General features: G+C 50.0%; 6 protein-coding genes and 1 non-coding gene across 9 annotated transcripts; 4 read left to right on the top strand and 3 right to left on the bottom strand.

Annotated features, from left to right (window-relative positions):
• Positions 1-1871: 1871 nt before the first annotated feature.
• LOC9648014 (protein phosphatase 1G) lies at positions 1872-3196 on the bottom strand. The gene is made up of 2 exons (XM_002990196.2): positions 2366-3196; positions 1872-2153 (listed from the first exon to the last, which is right to left on the bottom strand). Exons 1-2 carry the CDS (start codon positions 3194-3196, stop codon positions 1872-1874), a joined length of 1113 nt encoding a protein of 370 aa, XP_002990242.2.
• Positions 3197-3917: 721 nt separating this feature from the next.
• Positions 3918-3999, top strand: TRNAS-CGA. The gene has a single exon. It is a non-coding gene; the product is annotated as a tRNA-Ser (tRNA).
• A 129-nt stretch (positions 4000-4128) lies between these two features.
• Positions 4129-6015, bottom strand: LOC9630794 (polyphenol oxidase I, chloroplastic). The gene has a single exon (XM_024664042.1). It carries the CDS (start codon positions 6013-6015, stop codon positions 4129-4131), a length of 1887 nt encoding a protein of 628 aa, XP_024519810.1.
• Positions 6016-6793: 778 nt separating this feature from the next.
• LOC9648013 lies at positions 6794-8264 on the top strand. The gene is made up of 4 exons (XM_024664041.1): positions 6794-6910; positions 7022-7173; positions 7438-7606; positions 7734-8264. The coding sequence occupies exons 1-4, from the start codon at positions 6794-6796 to the stop codon at positions 8262-8264; spliced, it is 969 nt and encodes a 322-aa protein (XP_024519809.1).
• Positions 8265-8644: 380 nt separating this feature from the next.
• On the top strand, positions 8645-9649 carry LOC112342372 (protein YLS3-like). 2 transcript variants are annotated; one of them, XM_024664063.1, is made up of 3 exons: positions 8645-9195; positions 9321-9350; positions 9401-9649. In XM_024664063.1, the coding sequence occupies exons 1-3, from the start codon at positions 8865-8867 to the stop codon at positions 9538-9540; spliced, it is 501 nt and encodes a 166-aa protein (XP_024519831.1). In that variant the 5' UTR covers positions 8645-8864; the 3' UTR covers positions 9541-9649. The 2 variants fall into 2 exon arrangements, with proteins under 2 accessions (XP_024519831.1, XP_024519830.1); XM_024664062.1 differs by having other exon boundaries at positions 8646-9195; positions 9306-9350.
• A 34-nt stretch (positions 9650-9683) lies between these two features.
• LOC112342371 (glycyl-glycine endopeptidase LytM-like) lies at positions 9684-10829 on the top strand. Its single transcript, XM_024664061.1, has 2 exons — positions 9684-10257; positions 10486-10829. The coding sequence occupies exons 1-2, from the start codon at positions 9790-9792 to the stop codon at positions 10681-10683; spliced, it is 666 nt and encodes a 221-aa protein (XP_024519829.1). The 5' UTR covers positions 9684-9789; the 3' UTR covers positions 10684-10829.
• Positions 10500-13974, bottom strand: LOC9630793 (ubiquitin-protein ligase E3A). 2 transcript variants are annotated; one of them, XM_002990194.2, is made up of 20 exons: positions 13838-13974; positions 13700-13779; positions 13465-13638; positions 13334-13389; positions 13151-13276; positions 12985-13094; positions 12807-12931; positions 12631-12745; positions 12379-12577; positions 12271-12309; positions 12129-12218; positions 11874-12080; positions 11766-11825; positions 11572-11709; positions 11429-11512; positions 11296-11360; positions 11175-11241; positions 11007-11121; positions 10857-10936; positions 10500-10793 (listed from the first exon to the last, which is right to left on the bottom strand). In XM_002990194.2, exons 1-20 carry the CDS (start codon positions 13900-13902, stop codon positions 10737-10739), a joined length of 2052 nt encoding a protein of 683 aa, XP_002990240.1. In that variant the 5' UTR covers positions 13903-13974; the 3' UTR covers positions 10500-10736. The 2 variants fall into 2 exon arrangements, with proteins under 2 accessions (XP_002990240.1, XP_024519827.1); XM_024664059.1 differs by having other exon boundaries at positions 13465-13617.
• Positions 13975-14057: the final 83 nt, after the last annotated feature.

The following is a 14057-nucleotide window of genomic DNA, read 5'->3' as shown; positions in this document are numbered from 1 at the left end:
CCCTGGAACGTCCCCACCGCCGGATCCGAAAGAAGCGGTGGCCGGTCAGCAACTTGAAACTACTCAGTTCTATCCAACGCCCGTGAATATCACTACACGTTACCACCCTGCTGATGGAGTTTGATGGAAACTGGTGTTTTGGACACTGTTATGAAGAACTGGATACACAAGATTCTTGGTATCTCTTCAGATATTCCCACGACTTGTAGCTTTTATGATGACCATACAAAAGTTGTTTTGTTCCTTACATGAGCAACATTCTAACGTCTTTGCAACACTTTCTTTGTGAGTCGTGTTCTTACCAACAATAATGTATATAAAGGTTGTAGTTGCTTTGTATCAAATAGCTCCATTTCATGGCTCCAGCTCTAGAGAAGATCTATGCTGTTGGAAAGTTGCTAGGCCCCAAGAATTTCCATCTCCCAAAGGTACCCAGCTTGATTCCTCCAGTCCCTCGCCATCCAGATAGCGCTTATGCATCCAGCAAGGCCCATGAATGGGCATACAAGTTCATGGATCCAAAAATGACAGCCGCGGATAAAAAGGCTTTGGAAGATTGGGAGATCCCACTGTTCGGAACTCCGGTAGTGCCGATTGGGTCCAGGAAAAGTGCTCTCACATGCTCATAGTACTGCTTGTGGGCTACATTACTGGACGACTTGGTTGACGGGGGGTTGCTTGAGACTGCTAGCATTCTTCAAGATTACTACTCCACAATCCTGAATCATCTACACAATCCTGAAGTCAAGATCCAGGCATCGGACAATCACCTTCCAGTGCCACTAAAGAGCTTGTTACTGAGATAAGATCATCCATAGTGTATGCTCATTTTGTAGCACAGTTTTGAGAGGTATGCACTCAGCAGAATGGCAAGCAGGCCCAAGTTGTCATCTGTCAAGCAGTATATCGAATGGAGAAGGTTTGAAGTCTTATTAGAGCCTATCTTCAGCTCCATAGAGATGGCGCTTGAAGTCGCAGTTCCGGACGTGGACATGGAATCAGAGGACTATCTAATTCTGCGAAATGCCGGGATTAACTATGTATCTATGCACAACGATATTCTCCCGTTTGCGAAGGAGTTCGTATGCAACAAACTGCTGAATCTTCCAGTGTTGCTGCTTCTTTCGGATCCAAAGGTGGAGACATTCCAGAGTGCAGCGGACAAGGTTTGCAATATGGTCATGGACACGAAGCAAGAATTCATGTACTACCACAACATTCTGATCGCTCAGGCAAGAGGTGAAGGTAAAGACGAGTTTGTGAAGTATCTTAAGTGTCTTCCTACTATTCTCTCCAACACGTTTACTATCACTACCCTCTGCCCGGTACCATCCAGGATTCATCACGGGTGACAAGTTTGACGGAAATTGGTGTTTGGACACTGTTATAAACCATAGAAGAACTGGCCGGTGATAGAATAGTTTCACGTAAGCTGGGAAACTAAAGAAACTAAGTCCCAAAAATATTCAAGTTTTGAGATCAAAAGGAGAATTGGCCTCTTTCAAAGATCGGCACATGGGACGTATGTGTTCTGGAAGCCCATTTGATCCATATCCTGCTATGTTACATGACGGTCGCATTAGTTGCGAAAGCTGGGCGCGTCACCTTGGCTTTGTTCTTGATTTCCCTCCATCGCCTGGAATGGCGCAGCTTGCGGACTCCCACGCGGACGCTGGGATTTTTCATCGGCTATCGACTCAACAAAATGCATTTTATATACTGTTTGCATACACAAAATAAAAAATTAAAGTCATCTTATAGGTTCTAGTAAACTATGAAGCCATAAGATGCTTGAAGTTGTTTATAAATGAATGAATGAATTTGTGCTTACGTGACCAACACTTTCTCAACATTCTAACATACTTTCGACTTCAAATGCCGATCGTCTGATCCTGGCAATCGGGCGCTTCATGAAGACGTCCTCGAGTTTCTTGATCTCGCCCTCTATCGCCTCGCTGAATTCCTCGATGCCGTCGTGGTCGTCGAGCGGCCAGAGATGGAGAATCCACAGCAGCATTGGTTCTTGCCCCAGCGATGATCGTCGACCTGGCGTTGCCCCCAGGCATTGCCGGTGTCCAGCTGCTCGGTTGTGAGCGCATCTCTTGTTGATGCGTATCTCTGGGCGAAGCTACACCTGTTGTTGACTTACCAAACTGACACCAAAATACAAACTAGATGCTTTCAGAGACTGCTATCCTGCTACAGACCTTAGGAACATTGCCTCGTGAACTCGCTGTTAAGGGTGTGCGGTTTATGGTCTTGATGCAGGGACATTCGCGAACAAGCTCAGAGTTGACGCAGTTCATTGATACAAGCTCGGATTCGTGTACCAACTAGACATTGTGAATGAAGGCGATGAATGAACTTGTTGCTTAGTAGCTGCCTTCAACTCGACCAAGAGCAGCGTTTGGTTGTCGTTCTTCAAAGACGCTAAGATCTTGTAGACAACCTGCTTCAGTTGTTCATAGTCTCTGGCCTGCAACGCCTTCTGAATCTGTCCACAATGGTAATCGTCTATGCTGTTTTTATCCACTCCATCCGAAGCAAGAATAAGGAAGTGGCAGCCTTTGGAAATCTCAAAGTTGACAATGTCCGGAACGGCACTCACGGCTTGTTCTTCTCGACTCAGCTGCGGATTGCTCTTGAATGACCAGTCTCCAATGCTGCGGGTCACCATGAGCGAATCGACATCGTCTTCCTTGCCAGCCAAAGTTATGCGTCCCTTCGAGCCCCTCTCCACATAGCCACCCGCCTTGACGACCCTGTCTAGCTCCCCAGGACACTTGCAGTCATGCTCCTGGCTGATATCCATCACGTACCCATCCACAAACAAGCAGCAGTAAGAATCGCCAACATTGCCAAGAAAAACCTGGCCGTCATCGGTAACCAGAGCCACGGTCGCTGTACTCCCACAGCAGTCAGCACCTGGAGCCCGTGAATCTGCCTCCATGAATACCTGATGCAAGCTCCTTGCATAGTTGCCGTCCCGGAAAGCCTGATTGCAATCCAGAATGGTGCTCATGCTGCCGGCGCAGAAGCGTGCCACTTGATCCCCGCCGTGTCCGTCATACACACCTATCAACGAGACGTTGCCCCCGGCGCATGCCGCTACAGAGTGAGCGTCCTCCATTGTGCTCCTGAATCCGTCGTCTTGGAAGCACAACACTCTGACGCGCCTGTCCTCCACAACCTCCATTCTGCCCTCTCGCCCTAATTCAGAGCCTTTTTACTCTGGTATCTTGGATCTGGAGCCAAGATCGAGCTCCCACAAACAGAAGTCATCACTGCCGTGGAGGAGTTGCTTGCCCTGCTTGCCGAGGAGGAGGTGGCACCGCACCAGGACCTGCTCGTCGTAGCGCTCGTGGTGACAGTGGCAGCGTCTTTGCAGCTCCAGCAGGTCTCCAAGGAGGAAGAACTCTTGCCATCGTTGATCACACGAAAAAACAAACGCGAACTTACTTGGATATGTTGGGTTTCGTTGTCTTCTTTGGAGTGTGGAGGTGTTATGGCAGTCACAAAAAACATGATCCGTCGGTAATATATCTTTGTGCTTTGCATATGGCAGATCCCAATATAAAAGTTTTTTAATGTTTCCAGTAATATATTAACTGAAGCACATATTCCACCACATGGACACAATCTTGCTGATTTCCTCAAAATCTTTGTTGTCCTCTAACATAAATTCTCTTTCGAACGTGATGATCCTATAACTACTCTAGTTATTGATTAACTAGTCTATCATGTATTTAATTCTTCATCTTTTCTCTTGTGGACTGCAGGATTTAACTGTTAGATTTGCTGTTATATGATTTTGTCCAGAAACACTTCCACTCATCCACAATGAGTCAAATGCCAAAGTATCGTCTTTGTCCTCCCCATGAAACTTTACCAAAATGCTGCTAACTTCTTTCACCAATGTGAACGTGCCGGAGTGGTTATCGGGCATGACTCGAAATCATGTGGGCTCTGCCCGCGCAGGTTCGAATCCTGCCGTTCACGTTTCCTGCGCTTCAAGATGAAGACCGAGAGCTATATTTTAGAAATCCTTGGTATCGCTGTTTAGGTCAATGTTGACAGAAGTATGGTTAAATTATTCCACAGAATCAAAACATACAGTGAAATTTTTTTTCACTCATACTCGATCTTGAAGCCTTTAAACTTGATAGGGTCCAGCCTCCCAACGCCCCTGGGCACCAGCGTCACGACAATATTCCTGGCATCTTTTATGCCCAGCTGGTCCAGCGTGTCGGATATTCCCAGCCGCAGGTCCGTGGTCCTCATGTGACCAGGCCCGCCGCGGCGGTCCCCAAAGTGCGGCACGTTGACGAACGTCCCAGCATATTCCGCTACGTTACACGACGTGTTCTCGTCCGCGCCCGGCAGGTTGATGTACACGTCGAATTTGGTCGCCCTATCGCAGTCGATCTCCACGCCCTGGATCACTAGAACTTCTTCCTCCTCGTCGTCCTCCTCCTCTTCCTTCTTGCCGATCCTCAGCTTCTCCTTGATCTTGGCGAGGTCCTCCTTGATCGGGCGCTTCACCTTGGATTTGAAGACGTCCTCGAGTTTCTTGACCCTGCCCTCCGTCGCCTCGCCGAATTCCTCGATGCCGTCGTCGTCGTCGTCGCCAGCGGCAGCGGCCACGGCAGGAGAATCCACCGCGGCATTGGAGACGAGATTTCTCGCCCCAGCGACGATCGTCGGCCTGGCGCTCGCCCAGGCATCGCCGGTGTCCTGGTAAGAATACCCTAGCTGCTCGGTCGTGAGCGCATCGCGGACTCTCACGCGGACGAGCTGCGAATTCTCATCGTAGAAGAGGAATTTCGCGTCGAGCCAGTCGGTGTCGGTGGGGTCTCTCCTCCTCCCGCCGGGCAGCGTCTTCCACACGACCCAGAGCCGATCGATGTTTCCATGGTGCGCGAAGAAGATCGGATCCCTGGCGGCCGAGTAGAGCGTCCCCATGTCCTCGCGATTGGGCGCCGCGGCGCTGCCAGTCCAGACGTGCACAGTGCCATGGGGGGCGTTTTCTAGGGTTCCTCCGCCAGGGGCATTGGCGTCGCCAGCGCGGTAGGCCTGCCCGAAGAACAAGCTCGGGGTCCTAGCGCCACTCACGATCTGCTGGAACATCAGGGCATTGTTCTCGGCGCGCTGGGTGGAATCCGGTGGGATCGGCCCACTGTCCTGGCCGGAGTAGTTCAGATCCACGAGCCGGGGAGGGAGATGCTGCTGGTTGCGCAGTGAATCGATCAGGGGCGCTTGATTGAGGTAGGCGGAGGGGATGACATTCGCGAGCGGCGATCCGGCGGCCTGGTTGTCCCAATTCCAGAATGGAAGCGCGAAGGTGTCATCGCCCAGGAGCTTGCCCAGGATCCTCTCGTGGAAGTAGAGGTACCAGCGATGCCAGGGGAGGAAGAGCCACGAGTCGTGGATCTGGAGCTCGCTCCGGCTGTTGGCCTGGCGGAAGGAATCGTTGCAGTAGGCGCAGTGGACGTTGGCTTGCTGGGAGAAGCGGCGGGGATCGCTGGCCGGGAGAGCGCGCATGAGCTGATAGGCGCGGTTGTAGCGCGCGATCTCGTCCGGGCGGAGGAGATGGGCGGGGCGGCGGAGGCGCGACGGAAGGCGGGTGTTGTACTGGAAGTCGACGATCGGGCTGGAGTTTGGCGGCGGGCAGCAATTCACTGGCGTCGCGCCGGGGGGGAGCTCTGCTGGCGAGCACGATGAGAAGCTGCCGAGCTCCACCGGATTGGCGAGCGCGCCTGCTACTGGGAGTGTGGCGGCTGCCCCTCCGCCGATTGATCCCAGGACGAACTCGCGGCGATTGACGTCGCTGGTTCTTCCGGATCTCCTCGCGTGTTCTTCTCCTTCGTGGACGCATTTGATCGTCGTCGTGCACAGCCTCTTCCCCGATCGGCCACCGAACTGGATCCGAGCTCGCCCAAGGCGGAGATCAGTGCGAGGATCCCGGTCGAGCGCACTGAGCAGTGAATTGGAGCTCGAACTGGTGGCGGCCGCCATGGATTCTACTGTTCTATTTTACTACTACCACTACTTTTGAGAGGGCGAGGAAAAGGGGAAAATGATGAGGGCTCCAATTGTTCCAATCCTCGAGATGTATACTCGATGATCGTACGGACTCGCTCCAAAAGTCGTACGAGTTGTCAGCAAAGTCGTGCTTGATCACGATCGATTTCACGCTACTCCAAGCTTTTTTACCAGCCTCTCCTCTACGATCATCCATGTTCTTCCAGATTTTAGCTGTTTTCTTACTGGAGCGCCAGTCAAAACGCACGAGCACAGGCGCAAACGCGTAGACGTAAAGTGGCAGTCTATCTGCCACGTTATGCATCTATATGTTATTCTGGAGGTGTCCAATTGGAAGCATGAGACCGATGGATGCAAAAATGCAAGTTGGATGATCGTTTTCGCGTCCGTGGCACGTCGCTCTAGCGCTCACTGGCCCGGTCTTATCTTCCTCGGCGGTTTGATGTCTCTGATTATGGTATGCCTCCATGGCATGTGTGACATGTATTGCGAGGGATGAGGTTGTTTCCTTGTTTGCAAGAATTATGTCGTCGCAGTCAATAAAGATACAATGGAAAGAATAAGGTGTAGAGTTTGAAAACATAGGGAAACAACTAAGAAAGAAAGCTTCTACTATATCATCAGTAAATATATTTTTTGTACGACTCCTCGATTCAGGGAAAATTACATTACCCAAGCCTTTTATGAGAATCCCTTTTATGGGAAAAATAAGGAGCTGTTATAGGGCTCCTCCCCTAAAGTTAGGGCAAGGATGGCAGAGAAAAGTCCGTTACCATTAGGGCTCACGCTCCGGAAGACTCCATCGCTGCTGGATCTCGTGTCGCGTTTGATCTCTCCAACGGTTGCTAGGGCTCCGGTTCCTGACAAGGTGAAAGCTTCCAACATCGCTGCTGTTTCAATCGAGATTGGGAGCTGGAAGGTAATGGCTTTTTGTGCTCTTAGAAAACTTTGAGCGATTTCTCATGAGAGTTGTGACCAGCGTAGTGCCGCAAATGAGGGAGAAATCGTCGCAAAGTTCTACTATGCAAAACGAAGGTTGATATGGGAAATTCTGGAGAGGGGGCTCATGAACAAGATGGAAATCCAATGGGGCGATGTCACAGGGTTGCATGCAAGTTTGTCAGAGGGAACGTTGATCATAGAGGTACCTCCCAATTCATATCAATTTCTCTATCCTTCCTTTTGCCCTTTTGCCCGTTTCTCATAGATATTTCCTTTAAAAGGTTTCCAAGCCCCCGGTGTTTTACACGGAGCATGATCCACAACCTCGGAAGCACACTGTATGGCATCCTGCAGAAGATTTTACGGGTGGCCAAGCAAGTGTTTGTAGGTTGGTCCTTTGTTTTTCCACCAAGTTTTGTGTCATATTAATCGAGCTGGCTCGTTTCTTTGCAGAGAGCACACTTTGCGATTCGCTTGTGGTGTCCTCAACAAGCACTTTGAGAGGCTTATGAAATATGATGAGCGATTGCGGAGCATTTCGACATTGCAAACTTTGAATCCCGACCAAGCTACTGATCACCAGCAAATGCCATTAGCTCTTCAAGAACAATCCCGGCCGTTAGTGCAACCCCAGCCTCATCAATTGCAACATTATCATCAACAGCAACATTGCCAGACCTTGCTACAGCAACAGCAGCAACTAGATCACCAAGCAAGCTGGCCAACTTATGCCCCACTTTTCTCTCCAGTCTCAGGTTCAGTTTTCCGATTCTCGTGATGTTTCTCCTGACCAGAGCCTCGCTTGCGCAGTGATGAATCTGCCATGCATCGACGAGAATCAAGCCATGGCAATGATGGACAACAGAACGATGATGAACAGCGGTGCAAGCTGCTGGTCAGACTACGATTTCGCCGCATCCGCCACTGCGCTCTCAGATTTCCTGGTCGAAGATCACGTCGCGGGCACGAGCCGGCAGAGCTCAAACCCACAGGTCCACCAAAGCCCAACCAAGGCGTGGCTGGGCGAAGCCGATCTTGAGAGCTTCATGATGTGCCCAACAGATCAAGATCACTTCGTGCCGGACCAAAATCAGACATATAGTCCGGCAAATCCTTTGACAACACAAGCAGCAGCAGCAGCAGCGGTGGAAGCAAACTTTCCACACCCGCAGATGCCGCCCGAGGAAGTTAGTGTGATTTCAAGAAAGTTTTCTGCAGGGGATTTGCTGGTCAACCTCCCGAGAGTTGCGTCGCTCCCCGAGTTCTTCAACGTCTTGTAGCAGTCAAAGAGAGGGTCAACGAATAAGTGGCCGATTTTTTATCGTTTAACATTACATTTAAATAATACAGTACCTGACAAGCTTGAAAGAACATAAGTCCATGGTCCATATAGTCAATGTACTAGAAGACCACAGGCAATCTACTAAAGGAGTCAATGCTTAATTGACTGACCATTGATTAGTCAACTAGGGCTGCTCTTCGAAGTGTATGGCATTTGCCGCCACCTTTCCTCTCTCCTGGGCATTAACTGCACCACATCGACTCAATAAATGCCGGGACAGGCAGACAGCGCAGCGCAGCTTGCTTAAACACACACACACACACACAAAGGGAGAGAGAGAGAGAGAGAGAGAGCGAGGCAGGGCTCTCTCGTTTCACACAAGAAAAGCGAGCCTTTTTTCAAGCTTTGTTCTTCCCAGCTATGGTGGCGATGGCGCAACAAGCCCTGGAGAAGGCGATGGATCGATAGCGGCGCCGGCGAATGGCGCGAGGGGGATGTAGATGTGAGGGAATAGGAACGCCGCTAGATTTCTAGCTAGAACAGGCAAAGGGATCGAGATATTTCGGACAGGATTGCTGGAGAGGGATCGATCGGTAGGATGAATCGTCGCGCGGCGGTGGCAGTGGCAGCGATCTTGTGCTGCTCGATCTTGCTGCTGCGCGCGTCGGCGAGCCTGCCGCCAGGGACCGAGTGTATCCCAATCTTGACGGAGCTGGAGCCGTGCTTGCCCTTCGTCCAGTACTCCGGGGAGAAGCCCACGGCGGTGTGCTGCTCGGTGCTGCGCGACGTCCACAACAAGAGCGCACCTTGCCTGTGTCGATTGATCGCCAGCGAGAAGAACCAGCCGCCCACGCCCGGGATCAATCTTACCCTCGCCTTCTTGCTGCCGGATGCGTGCCACTTGAAGGTCAATCCGGATCGATGCCCTGGTAGATTTCCCTTCCTTGCCCTCTCCTCGATCTTCTTCTTGGATTGGATCGTTTCTTGGAGTGGTTCCTCTCGATTTCCTCTCGAAATATCACTGATTCGATCAATGCAGCTCTTTTGCGCGGAGATCCTTCCTGGTCGACGCAGCCGGAGGGAGGTGAGTGGAAAGAATCCTCTCCAGCGTTTAATCCCGTGTTCTTCGCGCAGGGTCCAACAGCGGCACCGCCGACTTGAGCACTCCAGCGATCGATCTCAGCAGCTCGGCGGCGGCGGCGTCGTGGCAGCGGCGGCAGCGGTGGTGGAGCTCGGGATTCGCGGCGGCGGCGCTCGTCGTGCTTCGTGTCTAGGACATAGATTGGATTGGCGATAGAGAGAAGAGAGCATAGATTTGGTCCAAGGCTTTTGGGATGTGTGCCTTTGGAGCTTTGAAGAAATCTTTCCCCCTCTTTTTTTTTTGCCTTGTTCTACCAAGAACCATGTTAGGGTTTAACAAGCGCGAAATATTTTGCTAGGGCGATCGCGAGCGCCGACGCTGATCCACGCTCGAAGCAGCTCCAGTGAGGTATGCCGCGGTGGGAATTCCACTCCCAGCGCCAATGCACAAGCTGGTGATCCAGGCGCTGGATTCCGGGCGCCGGGGCGTCGAGTCGCTGACGCGCAGCCTCTCCTGGCCTGGAAATCTCGACGAGGAGGAGGAAGAATCGCCGCACAAGAAGCGCTTTCTTGGAATGTGGATCAAGAACAGCATCGTTAAGCGTAGTAGTAGCAGTTTAGAGAATTCTCCTTCTTTTCCCGACGATCGACCGCCCTGGGTGAAGCGACCGTCAGCAGCATCCCTGGCACTGGCGGATGAGGTTGCCGAGAAGTCCCTGGTTGGATCTTCGGGATTTATGAGACCGCTGGATCCAATGTGGGTGCTGAGCTCTGGATTTGGGCCGAGATGGGGGAGGCACCACAATGGCGTCGATCTCGCGGCTCCAATTGGAGAGCCAGTGCTCGCTGCCGACTCCGGAGAAGTAACTTATGCTGGATGGGAGCCTGGTGGCTATGGCAACCTTGTAGAGGTATGGAAAAAATTTCTTCTTTGTTCTTCCTGGTTTTGTTGTTCTTGGGGTGGAAAAACTTTCTCCTTGTTGCGAATTCTTTCCTTTCTTGCTCGTTTTCCTTGTTCTTGAGGATGGAAAAACACTCTTTTTTGGCCTTGCATTGCGAATTCTTCTTTCTTGTTCCACTGTTTACCTGCATTGGTTTCTCGTTTCATTCTAACTGTTTTTTTTTTTTTTTTCCTCTAGATTACGCACAGAGATGGATGGAAAACTTTGTACGCGCATAATAGCGAGATATTTACATGGGAGGGACGGCAAGTGAGGAGAGGAGAATGCATCGCGTCTGTGGGAGAGACCGGGCGAGCAACTGGTCCTCACTTGCACTGGGAGATCCGGGACAAGTTTGGCCATCCCGTGGATCCCTCCAAATACGTTAGCTTGTGAGTCTCGTCCACGATCTCTTCTCTTTCGTTTCTTCTTTTCTACTTCGAGCTACTTCACATTAGTCCAAAGCCTTCGGCGTTATTAATTGCTGTTAACAATCGCTCTTGGAGCTACAGGAAAGAAAAAAGACACAGAATTTATGAGAAGTTTTGGTGTCATACGAGCGAACGAACCTTTTCCTTAGTTTTGTATTCCGGAAGCAATAGGTGATTGAAGCACGTATGCGCGGTTGGAAGCCTCTCACAATCAGGTCCTGGAAATGAAAAGAGAAAAGTTTAAAACTGTGTGTTCTGGAAGGAAAAGCTTTTAGCTATAAACTACACCGTTTCGCGAGATGACGAACTGGAGATTCGAGAGGCCTTTGATGGGGGCACGATCGCTGCCAGTTGTGAAGAACAAAAGCTTTCTTTTTTGCTCCTCCGTGAAAGAATGGACAACCTGTAGATGGCGAATGAATTATTAACTGCGAAGGATGAGTTAAAACTTGTTACCTCCCAAAATTCCCGTATAATACGAGACTCTTTTGTGTAGCCATCGTCATACATGGCAACCTTCTCCCTGGAGTGAATCACACTTGAAAGAAGAACAAGAAGAAAAACAAGGGAAGCTTACAATGCCTCAAAATCAAGCCCGGGGCTGCCGCAAATTAGCTGCTCCAGCTCCACTGGCTGAAAGAGCTGAAAAAAACAAGACAGAAGAAGATGAGATTGTCTAGCAGCTAAACGATCGAAGCTTTCAAACTTACATCAAGGACTCGCCCCTTGCATAGCCGGCGAAATCCTTGAGAGAAACATTCGAACTGCCTCGCGATGGATTTTCCAAGGTAGTACTGCATCAAGAGAAGGTTGTTTACGCACAGAAATTGTGTTTAAGAGAATACACACTCACCTCAACACACAGCTTTACGTACTCGTCCCTGTTTTGCAAGTTAAGATCAATGTTCTCACCGCCTTCTTTCAGGTTCACCGTGGCTGTCCGCCCAAACATATCTATTTCCGAGATTTGGAACGTTCGTGAATACGTTTCCTGGAAACTCGATACAATTTTAAGGCACAAACAACGGTTTCTCGTCGCCTGCTTACCTCAACATCACCCGTGAATCTCAACAGATGCTCCAAACCCTTGGCAAGGTCAGGCTTCACCTGCAAAAACATGGTCTTTAGAGCTTTCCGAGGCCTGAGCTGCCAAACCTGACCCAAGTCGTCCAGAGCTAATGGTTTCCCCAGTAGTTTTTTGTACACTACGGTCGGGAAGTGTAGATCCAGGATATGACCATTGTAAATGGCCAGTCCCAGAAGAATTCCAACCAATTCAAACTCCGTGTCGAAATTTAGTTCGGACGGTGTTGCATTGAACCAGAAACATCGGGCTTCATCGCTGTACGAGAACATTCCATACTGCAGGTATTACGGAAGTTAGGACAAACTAAAACGGGCCATAAATACCTGTGGATTGAAAAGCTCGCGAACAAGAAGCTGGAAAAACTCTTTTTGTACCCCACCTTCGTCAATTCCCTCCTCCCCCACAAACACAACCTGCAAAGGATGCCTTTAAAAAAACAGGACCAGCTTGAAAGACTTGTGTCACCTTCAAAGGCTTTTTCAAATCACCTAACTGTTCTTGGATCTGTCAGAAGAAAACACGTATGGAAAGAATTGAAAAATCAGGACACCAAAGATCGAATCAAACTGCTACCTGCACAATTGTGTCCCGAACTAGAAAATCTCGCCTGACTCTCAGTATTAAATAGGGGCATGTCATGCCAATAAAAACCGACCGAAGAATCGCATCCTCAAACTCCTCCGTCATTTGAAATATCGAGTCCATCTGAAGAATTTTACTCTTGCTAGACGGGTCGAAAACAAACGGATACTGGCAAAATGAGAACTGCTGCCTGCGTACAAGACCACTCTATCAGTAGCTACAGTTGATTGAAACTATACAAACCTTGTTGGATCAACCCAGCGACTAAAATCGTCCTTGAGATTGAAGTCGTCGTTGTTTACAGCATCATTGTAGAAAGCCGAGTGGCCAATCCGGAGCGAAGATTCATTGACAGAGTCTTTTGTAATGTAAGTAGTCAAGGTAAAAGAAAAGCCAACCACGAAAATGTCCAAGGATACAGATGAATCCCAGAATTTCTACACCCGAGACGACCATTGTGTTTACTTGTTGAAACTCGTAAAGTTGTATGGTGATAAACTGCTGAATGACAACTACAAGCCGCTCTAATTGCTTTCCATCGTATCTGTGTGGAGAAACAACGTCAACGAAGGAATGAAAAGGAAAAGAACACATTACTCTTTCAAAGCTGAGAACAAACTGGCCCTGAAGCTCTGCGGTGCGTCCAAGACCAATCGCCACAGTCTCGAGAGAGTACCGTAGTAATCAGGCTCCATGAAAAGCCTATTCTGATAACACAAAGCCTCGTAAGTCATCACGCGAGAGACGTGACTGGAGTGAGTACCTCAAGCATGATAATAACAGCACGCAAAGATCCCGATGGCCAACTTCCATCTTTGAGAGAGCGAAGCAACGAAGCCAGCAATTGCTCGTTAGCTTCCATGATCGCGAGATTGACTTCCGGGGCTTCCTGGAAGATAAAAAAGTTTGAAGTCTCGAAAGCTGCGAGGCGACTGAGAAAGTGTACCAGCCTTAGTGCCGAAACGTAGAAGTCCTCGAGAAGCGATAGCTCCATTCCAGCCACTGTGGTCACAGCCAAGAAAAAAGAAGATGAAAAAACAAGAGGAAGCGTAGAAAAAAGATGGAAGGATCCTTCACCTAGGGAGCTACTAGAATCACTGTTTGGAGGAGTTTTCGAGAGGAAGCAAGTACTAACAACATCCACGGACGAGAACGCGAACTTGATCGTCTCGATGAGCTCCCGGTACTGCCTCGTCTCTCCGGCCTTTGCGATCGCATCCAGCAGAGACGCTGGATCCAGAGGAGGATCCACTGTGTGTCAGAAGGAATTTTTTTTTCAAGGATTTCAGATAGTGGAGGAGCGACTGGTTACCATTGCCATACGCGACCTTCAGCGCCAATGCTGCTGCTTCGTTCGCAAGCATCCCTCGCTCGCGAAACTCGTCGAAATACCTGCGACCAAGGCGAGGAATCCTCTTAGAAATCGCGCGGCGGCGACGCTGCTGCTTACTTCATCACATCCAGGCGGACGTTCTCCTTGCTGCTGCTGCTACTGGTGGTGGAGGCGTCCTCCATCGCCGGGCAATCGCGGAGAAGAAGAAGAAGCTCGGCGGCCTAGAAGAGGAGGCATCCCGTCCCTCCTCTGTTCATCACCAATACCCTATGACTTAGAACCAGGAATCGACCCCAAAACCCAGAGATATTCTTTTTAGAATATACTAAGGATATAC

This window comes from Selaginella moellendorffii, unplaced genomic scaffold (genome assembly GCF_000143415.4).
Source record: "Selaginella moellendorffii unplaced genomic scaffold, v1.0 SELMOscaffold_106, whole genome shotgun sequence".
NCBI classification, from domain to species: domain Eukaryota; kingdom Viridiplantae; phylum Streptophyta; class Lycopodiopsida; order Selaginellales; family Selaginellaceae; genus Selaginella; species Selaginella moellendorffii.
The sequence above is the reverse complement of the archived record's forward strand: the minus strand, read 5'-3'. Positions and strand labels throughout refer to the sequence as shown.

What these genes read in the sequence shown, in the direction of transcription:
- LOC9630794 (XM_024664042.1), bottom strand. Translation starts at nt 6,015, where the DNA reads ATGGCGGCCGCCACCAGTTCGAGCTCCAATTCACTGCTCAGTGCGCTC.
- LOC112342372 (XM_024664062.1), top strand. Translation starts at nt 8,865, where the DNA reads ATGAATCGTCGCGCGGCGGTGGCAGTGGCAGCGATCTTGTGCTGCTCG. An exon ending in CAATCCGGATCGATGCCCTG is followed by an intron (nt 9,196 to 9,305) that starts GTAGATTTCCCT and finishes CGATCAATGCAG; the next exon opens with CTCTTTTGCGCGGAGATCCT. An exon ending in GTCGACGCAGCCGGAGGGAG is followed by an intron (nt 9,351 to 9,400) that starts GTGAGTGGAAAG and finishes TTCTTCGCGCAG; the next exon opens with GGTCCAACAGCGGCACCGCC.
- LOC9648013 (XM_024664041.1), top strand. Translation starts at nt 6,794, where the DNA reads ATGGCAGAGAAAAGTCCGTTACCATTAGGGCTCACGCTCCGGAAGACT. An exon ending in GCAAGTTTGTCAGAGGGAAC is followed by an intron (nt 7,174 to 7,437) that starts GTTGATCATAGA and finishes GTTTCTTTGCAG; the next exon opens with AGAGCACACTTTGCGATTCG. An exon ending in AAGAACAATCCCGGCCGTTA is followed by an intron (nt 7,607 to 7,733) that starts GTGCAACCCCAG and finishes TTTTCTCTCCAG; the next exon opens with TCTCAGGTTCAGTTTTCCGA.
- LOC9648014 (XM_002990196.2), bottom strand. Translation starts at nt 3,196, where the DNA reads ATGGAGGTTGTGGAGGACAGGCGCGTCAGAGTGTTGTGCTTCCAAGAC. An exon ending in AGGCAGCTACTAAGCAACAA is followed by an intron (nt 2,154 to 2,365) that starts GTTCATTCATCG and finishes TTTTGGTGTCAG; the next exon opens with TTTGGTAAGTCAACAACAGG.
- LOC9630793 (XM_002990194.2), bottom strand. Translation starts at nt 13,902, where the DNA reads ATGGAGGACGCCTCCACCACCAGTAGCAGCAGCAGCAAGGAGAACGTC. An exon ending in TTGTTCTCAGCTTTGAAAGA is followed by an intron (nt 12,932 to 12,984) that starts GTAATGTGTTCT and finishes TTCTCCACACAG; the next exon opens with ATACGATGGAAAGCAATTAG. An exon ending in ACGTAAAGCTGTGTGTTGAG is followed by an intron (nt 11,513 to 11,571) that starts GTGAGTGTGTAT and finishes CTCTTGATGCAG; the next exon opens with TACTACCTTGGAAAATCCAT.
- LOC112342371 (XM_024664061.1), top strand. Translation starts at nt 9,790, where the DNA reads ATGCACAAGCTGGTGATCCAGGCGCTGGATTCCGGGCGCCGGGGCGTC. An exon ending in GCTATGGCAACCTTGTAGAG is followed by an intron (nt 10,258 to 10,485) that starts GTATGGAAAAAA and finishes TTTTTCCTCTAG; the next exon opens with ATTACGCACAGAGATGGATG.